The sequence below is a fragment of the Podarcis tiliguerta genome (assembly GCF_965153285.1).
Source record: "Podarcis tiliguerta genome assembly, chromosome: 1".
Taxonomy (NCBI): domain Eukaryota; kingdom Metazoa; phylum Chordata; class Lepidosauria; order Squamata; family Lacertidae; genus Podarcis; species Podarcis tiliguerta.
This window is the reverse complement of record NC_139534.1, coordinates 100,665,851-100,683,417: the sequence shown is the minus strand read 5'-3', so window position 1 is coordinate 100,683,417 and position 17,567 is coordinate 100,665,851. Positions and strand designations below refer to the sequence as shown.

The following is a 17,567-nucleotide window of genomic DNA, read 5'->3' as shown; positions in this document are numbered from 1 at the left end:
AAAATCAAAATGCCCATGATACATTTTGCAGTACAGTACAGTAGCTGACATTCAAAGTAGGAGAAAGAATGATGACTGGTAAAAAGGTAAAGGACCCCTGACAGTTAAGTCCAGTCACGGACGACTCATATCGCTCTATAGCGCTCATATCGCTCTATAGGCCGATGGAGCCGGCGTTTGTCCGCAGACGGCGTCCGGGTCATGTGGGCAGCATGACTAAGCCGCTTCTGGAGAAACCAGAGCTGTGCACAGAAACACCATTTACCTTCCCGCCGGAGCGGTACCTATTTATCTACTTGCACTTTGATGTGCTTTCAAACTGCTAGGTAGGCAGGAGCTGGACCGAACAATGGGAGCTCACCCTGTCGCGGGGATTCAAACTGTCGACCTTCTGATTGGCAAGCCCTGGGCTCTATAGTTTAGTGGTTTAGAATGATGACTGGTATGAACCCAGTATCCCACCTCTAGACTTTATCCCTCCTGTCCCTCGATGTGTGCATACATCACAGATGGTTTTACATGAAACTCAATAATAGAAAACAGTATCCTTCACATTGGAAAAGTGGAACGTGTAGGATAGTTCACTCTTAAGTTAATGAATGATGAGCGTCATTCATATCATTATTCTATAATGACAACAGCAGCATATAATGTTCATGTGGAGTGAGTGTAGGGCCTGATATTTCCTCCCACAAATGGGAACAACAGCAGCCTCAGCGTGTTTGTGATTGAGTCAGGTGAAATAGAACCAGGATTGGGGAGAAAAAGCTAAATGGTTCCTCCCTCAATGGTGCTATAATTAAGAAAGCACTTCTCCAAACTACTTTGAATGAGGGAAATTTGATGACAGATCTCCCTATTGTGTTGAAGAGGATATAGTAGAGTTGGAAAAGATTCAGAAAAGGGCAATAAAAATGGTTAGGGGAATGGAGTAACTTCCTTATGAGGAAAGGTTGCCACATTTGGGACTTTTCAGTTTAGAGAAAAGCTGAGCAAAGGTGACGTGACAGAAGTTTATAAAATTATGTATGGCACGGAGAAAGTGGATAAACATTGTACTCCCTCTCTTGTAACACTACAGCTCATGGAAATCTGGTGAAATTGAATGTTAGAGGATTGATGACAAACAAATGAAAATACATCTTCACACAGCACATAGTTAAACTATGGGCCTTGCAGGAGGCTGTGATGGCCTGCAACTTGGATGGCTTTAAGAGACAAATTCATGGAGGACAAGGCTATCAGTGGCTACTCGCCACAATGCTACCCTCTATCTCCACTGTCAAAGGCATCATGCCTCTGAATTCCAGTTGCTGGGAATCACAAGTGGAAAGAGGGCTGTTGCACTCATGGCCAGTTTGCAAGCTTTCCACAGGCATCTGGTCGGTCACTGTGAGAACAGGATGCTGGACTAGATGGGTAATTGGCCTGATCCAGATTCTTCTTATGCCTGTTTGGTCCAATATGTCACATATCCTAAGACCCCCTCATCTGCTCCTTCTTAACTTTGCGTCTGCACAATGCTGCCTGCAAATTGTTATAGCTCTGCATCTAGACATTAGATGTCATCTGGGGACTTAAGGGCCAGGTATTGCCTTTGTATACAATGGAGGAAAAGAAAGCAGAACAAAGGCTAACTGGGGAAGTTGGATTCCCTTTTGGAGGAACAGATTTGTGTTCACTGTTGCATCCAGAGTTGCAAACAAGTCGGTGTGCACTACCTGAAGCAAAGTGTACCGTTGTAAACTGTGGTTGCAAAAAGCTATTAAAAGTAAAATAAAAATAAATATCAAGGCAGCCTGATATTTACTGGCACAGAACACAGATAAAAATATTCTTTTGTAATCAGATTAGCACATGAAAACAGTCCCTGTGCATAAGGGGAAAACACTTCTAAAAGACTTCTAGTGAGATATTGCCAAACGCAGCACTAATCAATTGGGACTGGCATGAATGTAAGAACCTAAGGGGACTAAGGGGCATTCTTTGATTCTTGCCACAATGTCAGCAGCTGGAAAATGCATCTCTTGTGTCCTGTTTGCCATGTTAAAAAACAATCCACTTTGGATTAAGTGCAATAGTCTCATCATCATAATACAAACAATAGTTAGAACACATTTGATTGCACTATTAGGACAATTAGGATGCAAGGATATTTTTGTGATTAATATCCAGTGGAGCCAGTTATTTATCATATGTGCAGAGAAATTCAACTTGGTGTATATTATTTTCCAAGCATATATAGATGCTTTCTGGCTCAAAGCAGCCCCTCTCCAACCACATTTTTAAAATGGCAAGCTTTGTATTGGTATTTGAAGCCAAATGACATTATTTTCCTCAGGGCTCAATACAAGGCAGGGCTCAATCCACCTTTCTGGGACCTTTTGTAAAAGCCAGGGGCCAGACTTGGACCATGCCAACTAAACAGCAAAGCTGAAAGGTGATCTGAGGATGCACAAACATATTTTCACTTCACCCTTTTACCACATGATAAACCCTTGCAAGCTGACAGGTTTCTGTTGGCTGCTTTCATGGACATAAGAAACCTCTGACATTTCTACCATCAGCAGTGGCCAAACCTGCATCAGAAATTGCACTTTGGCGAAAGGAGCTGTTCTGTTTTAGCTGAACCCATGAGGGTTGCAAGAGTAGGAAACCCTTTTGCCGCCTTAGTTTCGAAGTATAAACAAGCAGCAGACTTGAACCATATTTGAGGTAATGCTGCTAAGGTTTAAAGAAGAGACTGATGTAAGTGGCGAGAGAAGAGAGAAGCAGGCCTTCTAAGACCATCATTTCTGGAGGGATCTACCCGTTTAAGTTAATTGATCAGCACAGGGGTTAGAACAAAAGAAGTTTCCTAAAGGATTCAGGAGCCCCTACCCTGTTCTCCCACCCTCAAAATCTTTTTCAGGATCTTATTTAGTCAGCACTAGTAGAAGGTATCTTCCTCCATGGGGCTGAAAATGCCTCCAAGTGGGTTTGGAAATTTTGGAACAAGGGATCAACATATATATACTATATAATATACACATATATATATATACTATATAATATGGTGATGTATATATAGTACATTTTCTACATTACTGCAACTAAAACTAATAAACATTCCAGCACTGAACATTAACCCTAATGTGATGTACATATTTATATATTCTTCAGTTTCTAGCAGCAAGATCTCTGGTCTCCATCATATCTGCATCTTAAAGGCCAGTGGGGTGTAGTAGTTCTAGCTATTCTAGGACCTGGGAGTCCAGGGTTCGGATCCCCACTCAGCCATGACAGGTGACCTTGGGCCAGTCACATTCTCTCAGCCTAACCTATCTCACAGGGTTGGTGTTGGGATAACCATGAGGAGGAGGAGAATGGGAACCATATATACCACCTTGAGCTGCTTGGAGGAAAGGCAGGATAGAAATGCAGTAACATTGGAGGAAAGGCGGGATAGAAATGCAATAATAAATAAAACAACTTTTTTTTGAATGCAATGGCCAAGATGTTTGGGCAAATCATCAGTGTTTGGTCTGTGCATAGACTTAGGTGTCCTCATTATACATTCTTATATTGCCTACACAGTACTGACTGGGACTGTATAGATAGTTTTTAGAAACTGTATGCATTGCTTGCTTTTAAACAGGATTCAGGTAAATGAGAGCCAATTCCAAATTTTCCCCAGTAAACTACATTTATTATGCCAGTTCTAATTATCATGCAATCTAGTGGTTTTAAGGCTTATGTTTTCCACACCACTGGGCATCACAAACATTAAAGCATTTTATACTGTAATTATACATCAATGTTTACACTTGGTTATACATATATACAGAAATTATTCACACCTTGCTATTTCCTTCCTTCAAACCAACATAATTTTACTATGAAAGCAGCTTTTTAATAAATGTTATAAGAAATACAGCAAGGCACAATTTTTTTAAATGTGGGTTTTTTTTCTGATTACCACCTCAAGAAGCATTGTAGAAAACCAAAATGTTGTACTTAATTCAGTAGAATGTTAACAGTTCTTAATATACAACACTGTGTAGTTGTTTCTTGAAGTGTTGCATAGATCAATCTTGTAAAATTAAAATGAAAGGATGCATTTGTATTTCTTTTGTGTAACTTCCACTGTGTTGATTCAAGAGCACGAGGGACTTTTCTTTTCGCTGCAATCAAATAAAATTCCCATTCTATAACATAAAATACTTTCTATAAACAATATGCATTATACACATAAAATATCAAATTTAATACATAAAATAGGAGAATAACTGACATTTACAATTCAGAAATGGTGATCCAGAATAATAATACATTCTGTGGAACTGCAAAATCATTTTTTAAAAACCCCAAAAACTTTGTGGCTGAAAAGAAAATACAGAGACATACAAATTTGGAAGGGTAAGTTGTTAAGAGGTAGCTTGGGAAAGAAATCCATATGAAAGCAAATGGTTTTGTTACAAAGCAAAAGTGAAAATTGAAACAGGATCAGCATATGCATCCTGGTCACAAAACCAACATGGACAAATCACAGTTGGAAGGAAAATTTATCTTGGGAGTCAAGTGTAACAAAAGGCAGTGATACAATGGAATTAGAGGTCATCCCAGAGTTTAGAGGATGAGCCTGCACTTGAAATGCAGCCAAGTTTCTAAAAGAAAAAGAAAAAGGTAATAGCAGGTTACATGAAGTACATTTTCATTTACAAAGCACAAGCCCGTTTCAGACCAACCAAAAATAGCTACTCCATGACCTCATACCAATGTACTTATATGCAAAAAAATAAGAAATGACAGGATACGAGCAACAATTTTTCACAGCCTGAGGTTTAAGTCACTATCAGAGAGATGTCTTTTTATTGATGTAGAAACCTCATTGATTTTTATAAAACAAGATTTAGTTTCAAAAGGCACAGGGGAAATAATCAAGCCTGACCTTTTCCCTCCATCCTGTCCTTTCAGGTGCCTGTGAACTTACCTTCTCTGCCTTTTGCAAGTGTACCAATCAATAGGAATGCATGACTCAATAAAGGCCAACCAACCAAAATAATCTCCAGCCCTAAACCCATTACATGGAAGTAAGTCCCATTAAAACCAGGGGAACTTACTTCCAAGTAATCTGTTTAGGCTTGGGGTGTAAGTAGGTTACACAAACTATTTAAGTTATCATTTATAGCTCCCTGAAGAATAAAACAAGCGAGTCAACAAAGTGAGAGGACTCACGCAAACAGTTTGTAAATATAAGATGCTGCATTAATATATCGTGAGAGCAATGAGTGCTTTTTCATTAGGTAGAACTTTCATGGCCTGGAGTTTAGGGTTAACCTATGCAACAAAGAGTCAAAGCTTATGATGAGGATTATGAAGAAATAACTGTCAGAATACAGCTAAGAGATTAGTACAAAGTACCTCTCTCAAGCATTTCCGAGGTGGCACTCCAGGCTTGCATTATATGCCTTCCAAATTAAGTGGAAATAGCTGCTTCTATCCAGGTACCTTCAGCTTTGATCTTATTTGCTGTAACTGACCTCTCTATTTTTTATAGAAAATGGTGTTTGCACAAAATTGTATTTAAAAAAAGCAAAGCACAGGCATGTGGTTTGAACTGGAACCTAATGTATCATTGGGAAGTTTGTAGCATGCCTGTTCTTAAAACTTGTAGTAGTGGGCTTTCAATTAAAAAAACCTCACTCTAGGACTCTATGCATTTCAAACATCTAAACTTACATCGATATCAGGGAATTAAAAAACAACAACTGGTTGGCTAGTTGTGACTAATATGCATAAATTAACTTCAGTGGGTCTGAGTACAATTCAGTTGGGTACTACCCAGTATTTCTGCCTGGAATCAGGCATCCCGGAACAAATTTGCTGTGATATGTGATTGTCTGAGGATATATACTGAAATGAAGGATACAGAAAACCCCCCACATATGAACCGGAATCAGTCACCCAAGAGGGTGATCTTTGAGTGGGATCTGGCTTATGCAAATGCGTTGCCTCCATAACTGTGCTCCATGTGTACAAATGGTGGCCAGTTCTAGCACTGTTGCAGGAAGAGAGGGGACTCTACCACAGGGAAGGGGAGACAGCTCAGTGGAAGAGCACATTCTTGCATGTAGAAGGTTCCACCTTCAATCTGTGGCATCTCCAGCTCAAAAGATGAAGTAGCAGCCAATGGGAAAGACTTCTGCCAGAGTCAGAGGAAACCATGCTAGACAAAGGGAACAAATATTCTGACTTGGTATAAGGCATCTTCCTAAGTTCCTTAAAAAATTCTACAGGTGGGGAGGGTCATGGGTCATACTCAACGCAACAACAGAAGAGTGTGAGATCTCATCTGCTTTGTATATTTATTCTTTGGAAGCTTTCACCTCCATGAGGAAATTAAAAACAACAACAGTAGTGCAGTATTAAACCACACCAGATGACAGGATAGAATTATCACTCCTGATATAGAACTTTTCAAAGCTGCTATTACTTTTGCTTAATGGTCAATTTTATAGCACGGTGCTAAAAGAATGAGATTACAACTTAGATACATTCAGTGGCAAAATAGATTTGCTCACAACAGCTTTATTCTGGCTTGCAGCTGGAGCAAAAATCATGTGAAATTAGTTGAGCTACGTTGGTAAATATGCATACTGTCACCTTTGCGAACTGAGTTTATTTTTAGGGTACACATATACCATAGATAATTTTTTCTCTTAAGTATCACAGCTCCACATAAAATCACACATTTTAATGAGCTTAGCAGCACAGGTGCTCCAGGAAAAAAAAATAATGGTGTTTGCCATTTATCTTTCAAATTAAATAATGTGTTTTTAAATAGTAACTTTTTTCATAATACACTTATGGGAACAACATTTATCTGTCACATTTTAAGAGATGTATTAGTAATAAATGTAAATTACCTTTGGAAAATCAGTAATTAGGCTCATCAAAAAAATAAACAATCTGCCACCAAAAAGATAATCTTTAGCATAGTTAAGTATAATAACTGTTATTTGAATAAGTTAACAAATTAGGATAGATTGCCTCTAATTCATTTCCCATAGCATGAGAGATGAAGTTAAAGTATCGACTAAGCTCTTACAGTGGGGGGAAGGGACTTCTAGAATCCATTGAAAATACAGATACCAGAGCCTTCGGCAGAGAGTTTCCTTTCACTGTAACATAAACAGTACTCTGACCCAGAGTTCCCCAGCAAAATGCGCCTGGACTTCCACACATAAAGCCATCTTGAGGCTGCAATCCCACAAACAAGGGCAGTCTTAGTGATCTGTAGGTGTTGTTGGATTATGACTCCAAGTATTCCTGAACACTGGCAGTGATGGCTTGGGCTGATGAGGTTCTTAGTTCAACAATATCTGGAGGGCAGTATGTTGGCTAACCTTGCTATACAGACTAACCTGGGAGTATGCCCCATTGAACTCAGTGGGTCTTACTCTGAGTGAACGAGCAATGGTAGTTCACTTGAATGTTAACATTATGCTGCTCACGCCTTTGCACAATTCACACAATCGGGTGTTTTCAGAGGTTGAGCTGGCCGTAGCAGCGACTGCACTGTCTCTTAATCTCAGGAGTTCACAAGCAGTTGCCGTGCTGGAATTTCTCCAGAATAAATGGTGCTTGTGTAAAAACTGCAAAACTGTTTTCGCTACACAGAGTGTTGTTAAAATACAGTGTGAATAAATAGTAGTGTTCTGATCACAGATAATGAGGTGGAAAAATGGGCCCATGGGATGGTACTTTGTCAATGCTGGATACCACAAGAAATGAAATAAGTTCACAGGAGCAGAGGTTGCACTGGAAATACCAATTTTCTATGGACATGTTCCCCAATCCATCTCAAATTGCACTTTAAAAGGCATTTATGAAATACTAAATTCAAATGGGGGTGCACATCAGGATGTGTATCCCAATGAAAGAATTTTAATGCATATAAAATATCCTCCTTTAGATGTACATGTAGTTTATGCTCAGAGTTCCTGAACCAGCAAGTAATCCACACAGGGAACTCCGAAGCTGGACTAGGGCATATAACATAGATTTATCATCAAAACACTGTCTATCTTTGCAGAAGCAAATGGTAAAAAGAGAAACCTGTGTTTGTCTTTGGCAGGGAAAAAAGAATCACAGAGACCTGTGGCACTTCAAAAATCATTATGTTTATTGTGACATAAGCTTTTGTAGTCCAAGAAATATTAAACCACAATAACAATAGAATCAGATTACATATGTCTACTCAAAAAATAAGCCTGTTGAGTTAAATGAGGCTTATTCCCAAGCAAGCATGTATAGGATTGTAGCCCAAAGGTACTAGTCCTTAAACTGCTGCAGACTCTTTCAACACAATCCTTTGCAGAGTTAGGCCAATGAAATTAATATTCCTCTCTGCATTACTTGATTCCACTGTGGTAGAGTGTTATGTATATATCCCGTGTTACAGAAATGGTAAACATTGTAGTTCTGTTGGAACTCTCATGAAATTGCTGTGAGTGCTTCTCCCTTAACTGTGTCATCCTCCTGTTGTTTCTACAGCTCAGGGCAATGGGGGTGCAGGATCACATCATACTTGGGCACCTGCGAAAGATACCACTATCCTCTTCCAAGCTGCCCATACAGTACTTCAATAGAGAAGGGTCATTTTTCTATTTCAGTAGGGCAGTGTGCATTCCCATATAGCAATCACCGGAAAGGAATAGCTTTAGAGAGTGCATTTCCATGTGCTGTTCCTTTCTCCTGTCTTACATGTTTTCTCCAGGCATTTAAGAAACTGGCTAATCTAATGTGTGTGACAGAGCAGAGAACAGTAACAAGTGTACTTGCTGAGTTGCAGAGTGCTTCCATTTATGTAGGCTTCCTGTGTGATGTGGAACCCTGCTTTTTACAGTGATCTACATCACACAGGAAGCCTCCAAGTTACAGGAAACACTCCAATATAGACAGCCACAATCCAACTCACAGATGGGGATGGGGATGAGGGTGGGGGCCTAGTGCACTCATTGCTGTCCCCTGCCCTCCGCAAATGTGTTAAGCCATTTTCCTGAATGCCTACAGAAGGCTGTAGTGAGTTGGGTAACCTAGAACCAAGAGAGCAAGTGGAGATCCTCTCATCTTAACTTTCCTTCCCCATCAACAGAGGCAGGATCAGCTATATTCACCCTCATGGGTTTGCTGTCTCTGAGCAGAGTTACCCAGATAGGAAGCAAAAGGCTGTTGAGGAAAGCCCAGAATATACTAGGTGTAACGCTCAGTTTCTCCCATCTTCCTTTTCCCCAACATAGTGGGACAGTATTGCATCTCTTTTGAATCTGCTTCCACTGATAACTGCTGCATTGCAGAAAGAAGATTGCTACTGATTTCTCTTGGATTCATTGGGTAATTTTGCATAGTACAAATATCTGAGGAAATGCAACCAAGAAGTCTGAATCACACAAGGGCTAGTTCTTTCTTTCTTTCTTTCTTTTTTGAGCACAGATTGAGCCAAAGTACAAAATGAATGCTGTTCACATCAGCTGAAAATAGTATTTAACTAGCTGCTTTTCACAGGGAAGGAAATATGTGAAGTGATCAGCTAGGGATCAGCTCCTGCTTTTGTGAATCTTGACAAATAAAGGTAGTGATTTGAATGCATATTTGCCATTCTCAGCTGATGCTTGTTTATCTGAGTCTGTATCTGTATCTTAAACATAAAAGAAGTGGCCTGGAATGGTTTTTAATTCAAGAGACAGAATGCTATGATCTACTCGAAAACTCTGAAAGGCCACACATTTCCTGCTTCATTATAGTCATGTCAGCAATAAGCAAAGCTCATAGTGTTTAGTACCTACCTCTTTATGAAACAACATGTGTGTCCATGGAGGAATACATTCTACCTCTGTGTATTTATGTGCCTTTCTTTGTGAAGATGCAGGAGGTTTTCTTCACATGTAAGAGTTTTAGTGTCCTGGTGCAAAACATCCTTCTCTTTCAAGTGATCAGGCGTTAATTGAATGGCTTCAGCTGAGGCCTTTATAGAGGAAGCAAAACCTTCTTCAGACCTTGCGATCTCAAGTGGCTCTCTGAGATGATTTTCTTTAGAGTTATTTGGGAAGGAATTCAAGACTGGACATTCATTAGGGATGTCCAGACTCAAAGATTCACTAGCATAACTTAAATTATCTGATATCATCTGGCTAAGAGAGCCAGGCATGCTGATGTCCATCTCCTCACTTAAGAAAGAAAAGCCACTACATTCAGCAGATGTTTTAGGTTCATCTGTTAAATCCAGGGCTTCGTATTTTACTTCCACTTCACTGTCAGGAAGATATCCCTGCTGTTCCACTCGTTCATCTTCAGGACAGGCTTCAAAAAAGCATTCAATATTTTCCGCAAAGTCTAGAGGGACTGGAGTGCTGGTCTTTTCTTCAACATATTTAGTTACCTCCCCACAGTCACTGTCATGAGAAGAAAGTGAGAGGTACGAATAAAAATCACCTTTTCTAAGTTGAATGGGTCTGTGAGAATGTTCTAGAACCTTTTCCCTGATCTGGGCTAATGAATGTGGAACAGCTGGTTGTTCACTTTCAGGCTGAGACTTGTTCTTTAAGGCTGTTGAGGCCATGTCAATTATCTCCATCACAAAGTTGTGCACTGAACAATCCTCCTCATTTCTTTTATCAAAAGCAGCAGTTTCACAGCTACAACAGGAATCACTACAGCCAGCTGATGCATTTTCTTCTGCTTCATTTGATTTTAAAGATGCACAGCAATCTCCACCATGTTCACTAATTCCTGTTCTGCTTTGTTGATCATTTGGTAGCGATTTTGGTAATGCCATATCTGAACTTTTCATATCCAAGTCAAATTCTGTAAAAGGTTTTATAATAGAATGGCCTTCAAACTGAGTATGTTTTTTATATTCTTTCTGAGAGCTGGATATTGTTGACAATTGAGCTGGCTCTTTACCATCCATATGTGAATCATCTGAACTATCAGTAAATGCTTCACAGATACAACATTCATTTTCACTTCCTTTACTAAGTGGGCTAACATTCATGGCAGCAGTTGAAATTTGAATATGTTCTTCCTTTGGACTTTCTTGTGTAATAGTAACATTTCCATTCTCCATGTCATCCACAAAGTGATCTTTGGAAACTTGAAAGCCATCATTTTTCATTTGCCTTTTTGTCCCTGACTCATCATGGCTCTCTGATGTGTTCTTACTGTTGCCATTATTTTTTGAAAGCTTGCGTATGGAATCATTCAAGAATTTTTCAATGCTCAATGAATCTTTTGCTTTCAAAGTCTCATTACTTCTTAAATTCTTACAGCCCTGGATTTCATCATCCAGATTGCACTTTCTCTTCTCCTTTGTCAGATTAAATTTTGGTCTGATCCAAGTGTAGAGTTCATTCTTTATGTAGTCAAGTCCTGAAATTAAATTGCAGTCTTCATAAATATCCTCATCAGTTGCAATACTAGAATCATCATCTTCATCTTTAATGCCTAGCTCTTCCTCAGTCAAGGTGAGAGTAGAACTTGATAGCAAATCACTATCATCTTCATCATCAGTGCAAGCGGAGGTACAGGAAACATTAACAATCATGCTAACGTTGACATCGCTCTCATCAGCTACCGACCGACTGAGGTGTTTTCTGAATGATGCATTTGAATCTGGTGCTTTATTTCTGTGCAGTACAATATCTTCAGAGCACAAAGACAGGTCATCACTGCTGCTTAGCTCAGTGAGAGAAGCCGGCGAATCTTCATTGATAGAGGACGCAATATCCAATGACAACTGGCCAGCCAAGGACATTCTTTGAGAAGTGCTTTGGAGTGTGATATCGGAGATGCTACGCTTTATTTTTTGGTCTAAAGGGCTCTGGATATTTTCTAGACGATTCAGAAGGTCTAAGGTCCTTTTGCTAAGTTCCCCAACTGAATCACTACTTCCACTTAGGTCTCCAGAGCCATTGCAACTAAAAAGATCTTCATTGCTTTTGTAGGGTGTTAGCCAACTCTCCAAGGATGTGCTACGATGAAGCCCATCTCCACTTCTAAAAACAGTGGGGCCAAACAACTCATTTGTCACCGAAAGGGAGTCTAAAGAAGAGCTATGAGATAAAGTTGGGCACAGCTTTGCATTTGTTGGGTCGCTCAGTTTCTTCAAATCCTCCACAAATTCACAGTGTTTGGGGTCTCCATCATCCAAGTTGGTTGAGAAAGCAATCTCATCTGTAGATACAAGTGGCTTGAACTCTAAAGGTTGATGTTCCGATTTCAAGGGGACTTTATCAAAATAAAAGCCATGAAGCAAACTACCCTGCTTATGTGCTTTTTCTGAGTTTGATTGTTTCATTATCATTGGTAGTTTGAATTTGGAACCCTGAAGGTAAGAATAGTCATAAAATGTAAAGACATTGTGTTTTCCTTGTTGCAACTCTTCTGAAGCCTCAGAACCCTGATGGGCGATGCTGCCCAGGCTTTTAGCTCTGTCGCTGGACTTTGACTGGGAAGTATTTAAGAAATTAAAATGGATCTCCCCATCCGCTTGCTTTAAATTTTGTTTTATCACATCAACTATATTCCCTAACTGGGAATCTGAAATGCTAGTCACAGAATTACCCTGCTTTCTATCTGTATCATTTTGCAAATGGACATCAGGATTTTGGATAGCTTCTGCCTCACTTCCATTGACTGTTTTATTCTGACTGTCAGAATGCCTACTTACATTTCCGCTGTGATACATATAATTCTGTGGGCTTGTCAAAGTGGTCCTGCCCATTAGTTCTGGCAAATTTTTGGTTGGTGACAACAAAGAGTTCTTATTCACATGCTTCTTTAACGTGTCCAAGTGTGTAAGTGTGGAGGATTTGGGTGTCTTTTTCATTAGAGATATATGATTTTCCCCTGATAGCTCTACATTGTGAAGGCTGTACACTTGGTAGACTTGTGGACCTGGAGATGCTGTAATGCTTGGGCTGCTGAGGCAATTTTCATGTACAGTGGGATTTTCCTCCTGTTTGGGACTGTCATTATTACCACATGCTTCATAGGGAGAGTTCAGTTTTGTGTCATCTTGCTTCAGTTCTTGATCAAGCTCATTGAATTCCTCATTAACGCTAATCAACGTATTACTTATATCCATTTCATCCCATTCTAGTGCATCTTCATTTGTGCCATTCAGCTCCATTAAGCTTGGATCGATAACATTCAGAGATTCCTGTTAAAAACAGAGAAATAGAATAATCAGTTAAATCACAAACAGTACATCCCACCTCCATAACTGAAAGTCAATACATAGTTCCTTACTCCTTGTAAAAAGCCCATTTCTCATCAGTTTTGCTATGCTGCATAAAACAAGAGATAAATTACTGAAATACAATAAATAACAGTAAAGAGCAATAGGTAAAGTTCAGAGTGTGGACATAGAAAAGCTCATTCAGATTCTATCTAAGCTATGAAGTTCACTGGGCATTGGGCTGCTAAACTAGAAATCTAGCAATAGCGGTGAGTTCAACAGAATCCCTCATACCTGCTTAACCAAGGATGAACCGCATTAAAAACAGCAGTTCCTTCTTTCTCTAGAATCTAGGGGTCACCATGCAACATAAACTCCAGCTCGTCTAAGCTTCAGCCTATTCTGCCTCGTCCAATTGGTGGCTCCCAAACTCAAGGTTGAGGCTGCTGGTATTGGATCTGGTGAGGTGCAAATCTGCAGTGTATTTCAATGACTCAACTGTCTGTCTCCCCACCCATAGCCACAAACAGGATCAGCACCACAAACTCCTCAGGAAACTGGTGCTAGTTTTAGGATGCCTTGGATTATCTGTGTAGAAGACAAGATGAGGTGGGGTTTTTTTTTTTGTTACAATTGCAGCTGGAGAGCCAAGGTTAAACTTCCCCTACTGCGTGCTGTGGTCCCACTCAATGCCCCTCCTGCCCACTCCACAACCCAGTATGCTTCAAAGTGATAAATTTAGTGCCATATCTAGTTTGGCTTTTAGAGACAGGGAGTGACTATTCTAACTATAATCATATAACAATCTGACAACGACAGAGGAGACTGTTCAATCATGCTCAAATACTAGGCCGGTACTGAACAGTCCACCCAATGTATAACCTACATGTTTTTGGTTTGTAATACAATATGGTGGTAATAGTGTAATGCTTCTCATGGCAACCATGATGTCCTGAGCAACACCACACTAAAAGAGGAAGTCTCAGCATGATTGCTGATGTCCTGAGATAAGTGGCTACCTCTGTCAGTTTAGCCAGGAAGTCTGTCACCCCTCAGGCAGTGACAAAATGCCAGGCGGCACTCACCGCAGGGCCTGCAGCACACCCAAGCCACACATCTCTCCTGGGAGTGACGCGGTGGCTTGGGCACCTGCAGGCTCCGTGCTGCCCAAATGGTCTGCCTGCCGCCTCCCCATCAGCTGTAGGGCAGCTGAGTGGGAGGAGGCAGGCAGACTCCTTGGAGGCCCCACGGAGCACCCTGCCCCAGCTTGCCCTGCCCCGCAGGCGGTTGGTCCCGCCCCTGGGCACAGGGCATGTGCGCCACCCAATCGGCTTGCTCCGCCACTGCAGAGGTGTCTTCAAGCGATTTGCCAGCCAAGGCACCAGAAACATCCTGCTAAACTATCAGGAAACCACCTGGCATTACCTTAGCATCTGCTTTGCATTGCATGTGGAAGTTCTTCAGTTCAACCCCTGGCGTTTCTAGGCTGGGCTAGGAATGTTGCCTACCTGAAAACCTGGAGAGCTTCTGCTAGTCAATTTGGACAGTACTAACATATGGACCTACTGTCTGACTCAGAATAAGCAGGTCTCTGTGCCTAATGCACCATCCTGTTATCTGCCCTTGACAAAGGAACTACACCAGGTTTCTAACACAAAACACCAAATTCAGAGTGTTCTGTATTATGTGGGTGGGGCCAGATATCAACTGAGACAGACCCGTGGTTGTGAGGGAGGCATGAAAATCATAAGCCACTCCCAACAAGGGACCTTAGCGTGGATGAGATTCCTGGGGACACCCAACCTGGGTGTTAATGTTCATCCGTTATACAAGTTCTTATAACAGCTCCTTTGTATAGAGTATACCCAACTCTGCTGAATTTTTATTTGAATTTCCATTTGTTTGCTTGCTGATAAAAGCAGTATTAATGACTGGTTAGTATGACTAATGAATGTGAAAGACTTTAGTTGTAAAAGCAATCCATCAGTCGTCTAATCAAATACTACATTAATTTCATATATTGCCTGTGCTGACATTGCTCTGGGAAACTGCTGAATAATGAAGCAAGACGGTAGGGGGAAAATTGTTGCCTTCCTATGAAATTGTCGGTTTTATGTATACAACATTTAAAGCTAATCTGATGAAGCCTTCCCCTCTTTTTTTTTAGATGTATATTCAACTGTGAAAGAAAAGAAGATAGGCATTCCTTGGGGGGGGGGCTTTTCAAAGGATGTGGTGCAATGCAATAGAAAAGATGGGAAATTGCTCCTATCCAATTTCCCTATCTGACCTTTTAACTGGACACTTTGCAGTAGATGGGACTGCATGACACATGAGATGTCTTCTAATTCTGGGATACTGGAATTCTATTGTTTAGTGAATCAAAGCTCCAAAGGGCTCTAAGTTCTTAAACCTTCTACATAAAACTTCCATGCATACAGAGACATCACTGAAGTTTTCTCCATATTTCAAAGTGCATACCAAGAGTAACTAATGTCTTCTTTAAGATCTGAAGGGACAGGAAACTAACTACAGACTCCATAATTTTGTGAACCTGCAGAACCCACCCGCTTCTTAAATATAAAACGCTTGTCACTTTCTGGCAAGGAAGATAACATTGCTGCTGTAAATCAGCTTTTGCCTGCTTCATTTATTCTGCACATCATGCAGATTCCACAGCAGAACAGAAACAATGACATAACCTCAACTCATTTATTTTAATTGTGGGATCACTTATTTCAAAACTTACTTTTTGTCACTTAACTGCTCAGAGTTTTACATGGGAAATTAATTAATTTCAGTAGATCTACCCTGATTAAAATTTGTTGAACACCACCCACTGGGTTGTAGATCCCAGGATCTGCTGAAAGAAAGGTTCTCCTCCTTCTGCAGCTAGCTGAAAATTTTCTCCATCGTGTTGAGCAAAGCAGGGGCTTCCAAAATGGTGTGGCAGGTTGCAGGTGGGACAAGGAATATTGGAATAGTAATATTCCAATAAAGATGCTTTTATGTCTTGACAGAACAGACCTGTAGCATAAGCACCTCATATGCTTTTACAGGACAATTAACAAAGAGTTTTGGTGGTTGGAGCAACTACCTTTTCTTTCGCTTACACTAGTTGTCAGCTCTGAACGACTGGATAAACCATTGTGGAAATGAAGCAAAATGAATGAAAGAAGCCATCCCCCACTTCTAAGAATGCATGAACCACAATGAAAAACAAAAATGATTTTGTATTTGAAAAATGCCAGCATGCCAGTTACTTCTTCTGAGGGAAGTAATCATGTTTACAGTGCCCGTTTCACCTCTGCAGCCCTCATGTTTTTGTTCTAAATGGGTCTCCTTGTGTTGCAGCCAAACAGAGAGCTATCCTCTTTGCACAACACCTACACCTCATCATTAATAAGCAGCAACTGTAAAAGGACATTCACGCTGCAACATTTTTGGGTCCACAAATGTGTATAAATACAGCGCTTTACTATGGCTCTCTAGAGGCAAGAGCAATTAGATTCATATACTTACTGTAATTAAAGTTAAAGCAGAAGCTAATTAGCAATGTTGTGTTTACTTTTCTTTAAAGAAAATAAAGATCCTAGAGTCAGACACACAATATATATATTTTTAAATTTAATGATTGCAGGTACCCACAACTATAATTCAGTCCTTATATTAGTTTCTTCGCTTGTTCATAGCCCTTCCTAGCATTTGTTGGTAAAAATGTGATGGAAATCACTCTAGCTTTAAAGGGAAGTAGAGGAGTCATTTTTATGCTGTGAGATACGACAAGGTATATGTTCTACATTTCCCCCCTAAATCAATTTTCTTATTGAAAATAATTAGCCTTTTGAGCTCTTGACAAAGCATGGCTCCAACCTTGTATTGAGCTTTAAGACAAGACAGTGGACATTCTAGGTTCAGTGTTGTCTGTACTATACTAGCTGGGTTTCAGACAGGAGTCTTTCCTAGTTCAGGGATTAAGCTTTGGGCTTCCTTCATCCTAAGTATGTGTTCCACCACCAAACTATACCCACATCCTTGTGAAAGGTCAATTAAGAATGCTAGGGTCAGATGTCTGTAAACATAGTTGGATAGCACCATCGACCACAGACCCATGTGGTCTCAGTAAAGGATCTGATTTTGTGCAACTAATAGTGATCCTTCATCCATTGCATTGAGGCACATCTTATAATAAGAAACACAAAGATAAAAGGGCATTTGAGCAGCAACTGGGAATGCTGTGATGTTCAATATGCAAGCTCAAGGAAGAGAAATCCCATTTCCTTGTCTATTCTATATGGAAAAAAATGATGGGACATTAGGTGGGTTCCCTATTCCATTGATTGCC

General features: G+C 40.3%; 1 protein-coding gene and 1 long non-coding RNA gene across 8 annotated transcripts in view; one reads left to right on the top strand and one right to left on the bottom strand.

Moving 5' to 3' along the window:
* Nucleotides 1–17,567, top strand: part of LOC310683811 — a 56,427-nt gene that overhangs the window by 26,034 nt on the left and 12,826 nt on the right. The window lies entirely within an intron of this gene.
* The window catches only part of AKAP6 (A-kinase anchoring protein 6), a 247,747-nt gene continuing 233,846 nt past the window's right edge, over nucleotides 3,667–17,567 (bottom strand). For 6 of the 7 annotated variants that reach the window (XM_083452109.1, XM_083452110.1, XM_083452107.1 and 3 more), the window contains 2 exons: nucleotides 9,831–13,204; nucleotides 3,667–4,646 (listed from right to left, as the gene is read on the bottom strand). In XM_083452109.1, the coding sequence (XP_083308235.1) occupies nucleotides 9,872–13,204 (3,333 nt within the window). In that variant the 3' untranslated portion in view covers nucleotides 3,667–4,646; nucleotides 9,831–9,871. Of the gene's footprint in view, nucleotides 4,647–8,143; nucleotides 13,205–17,567 lie in introns of those variants that run through there. The other variant, XM_083452113.1, reaches the window with a different exon arrangement.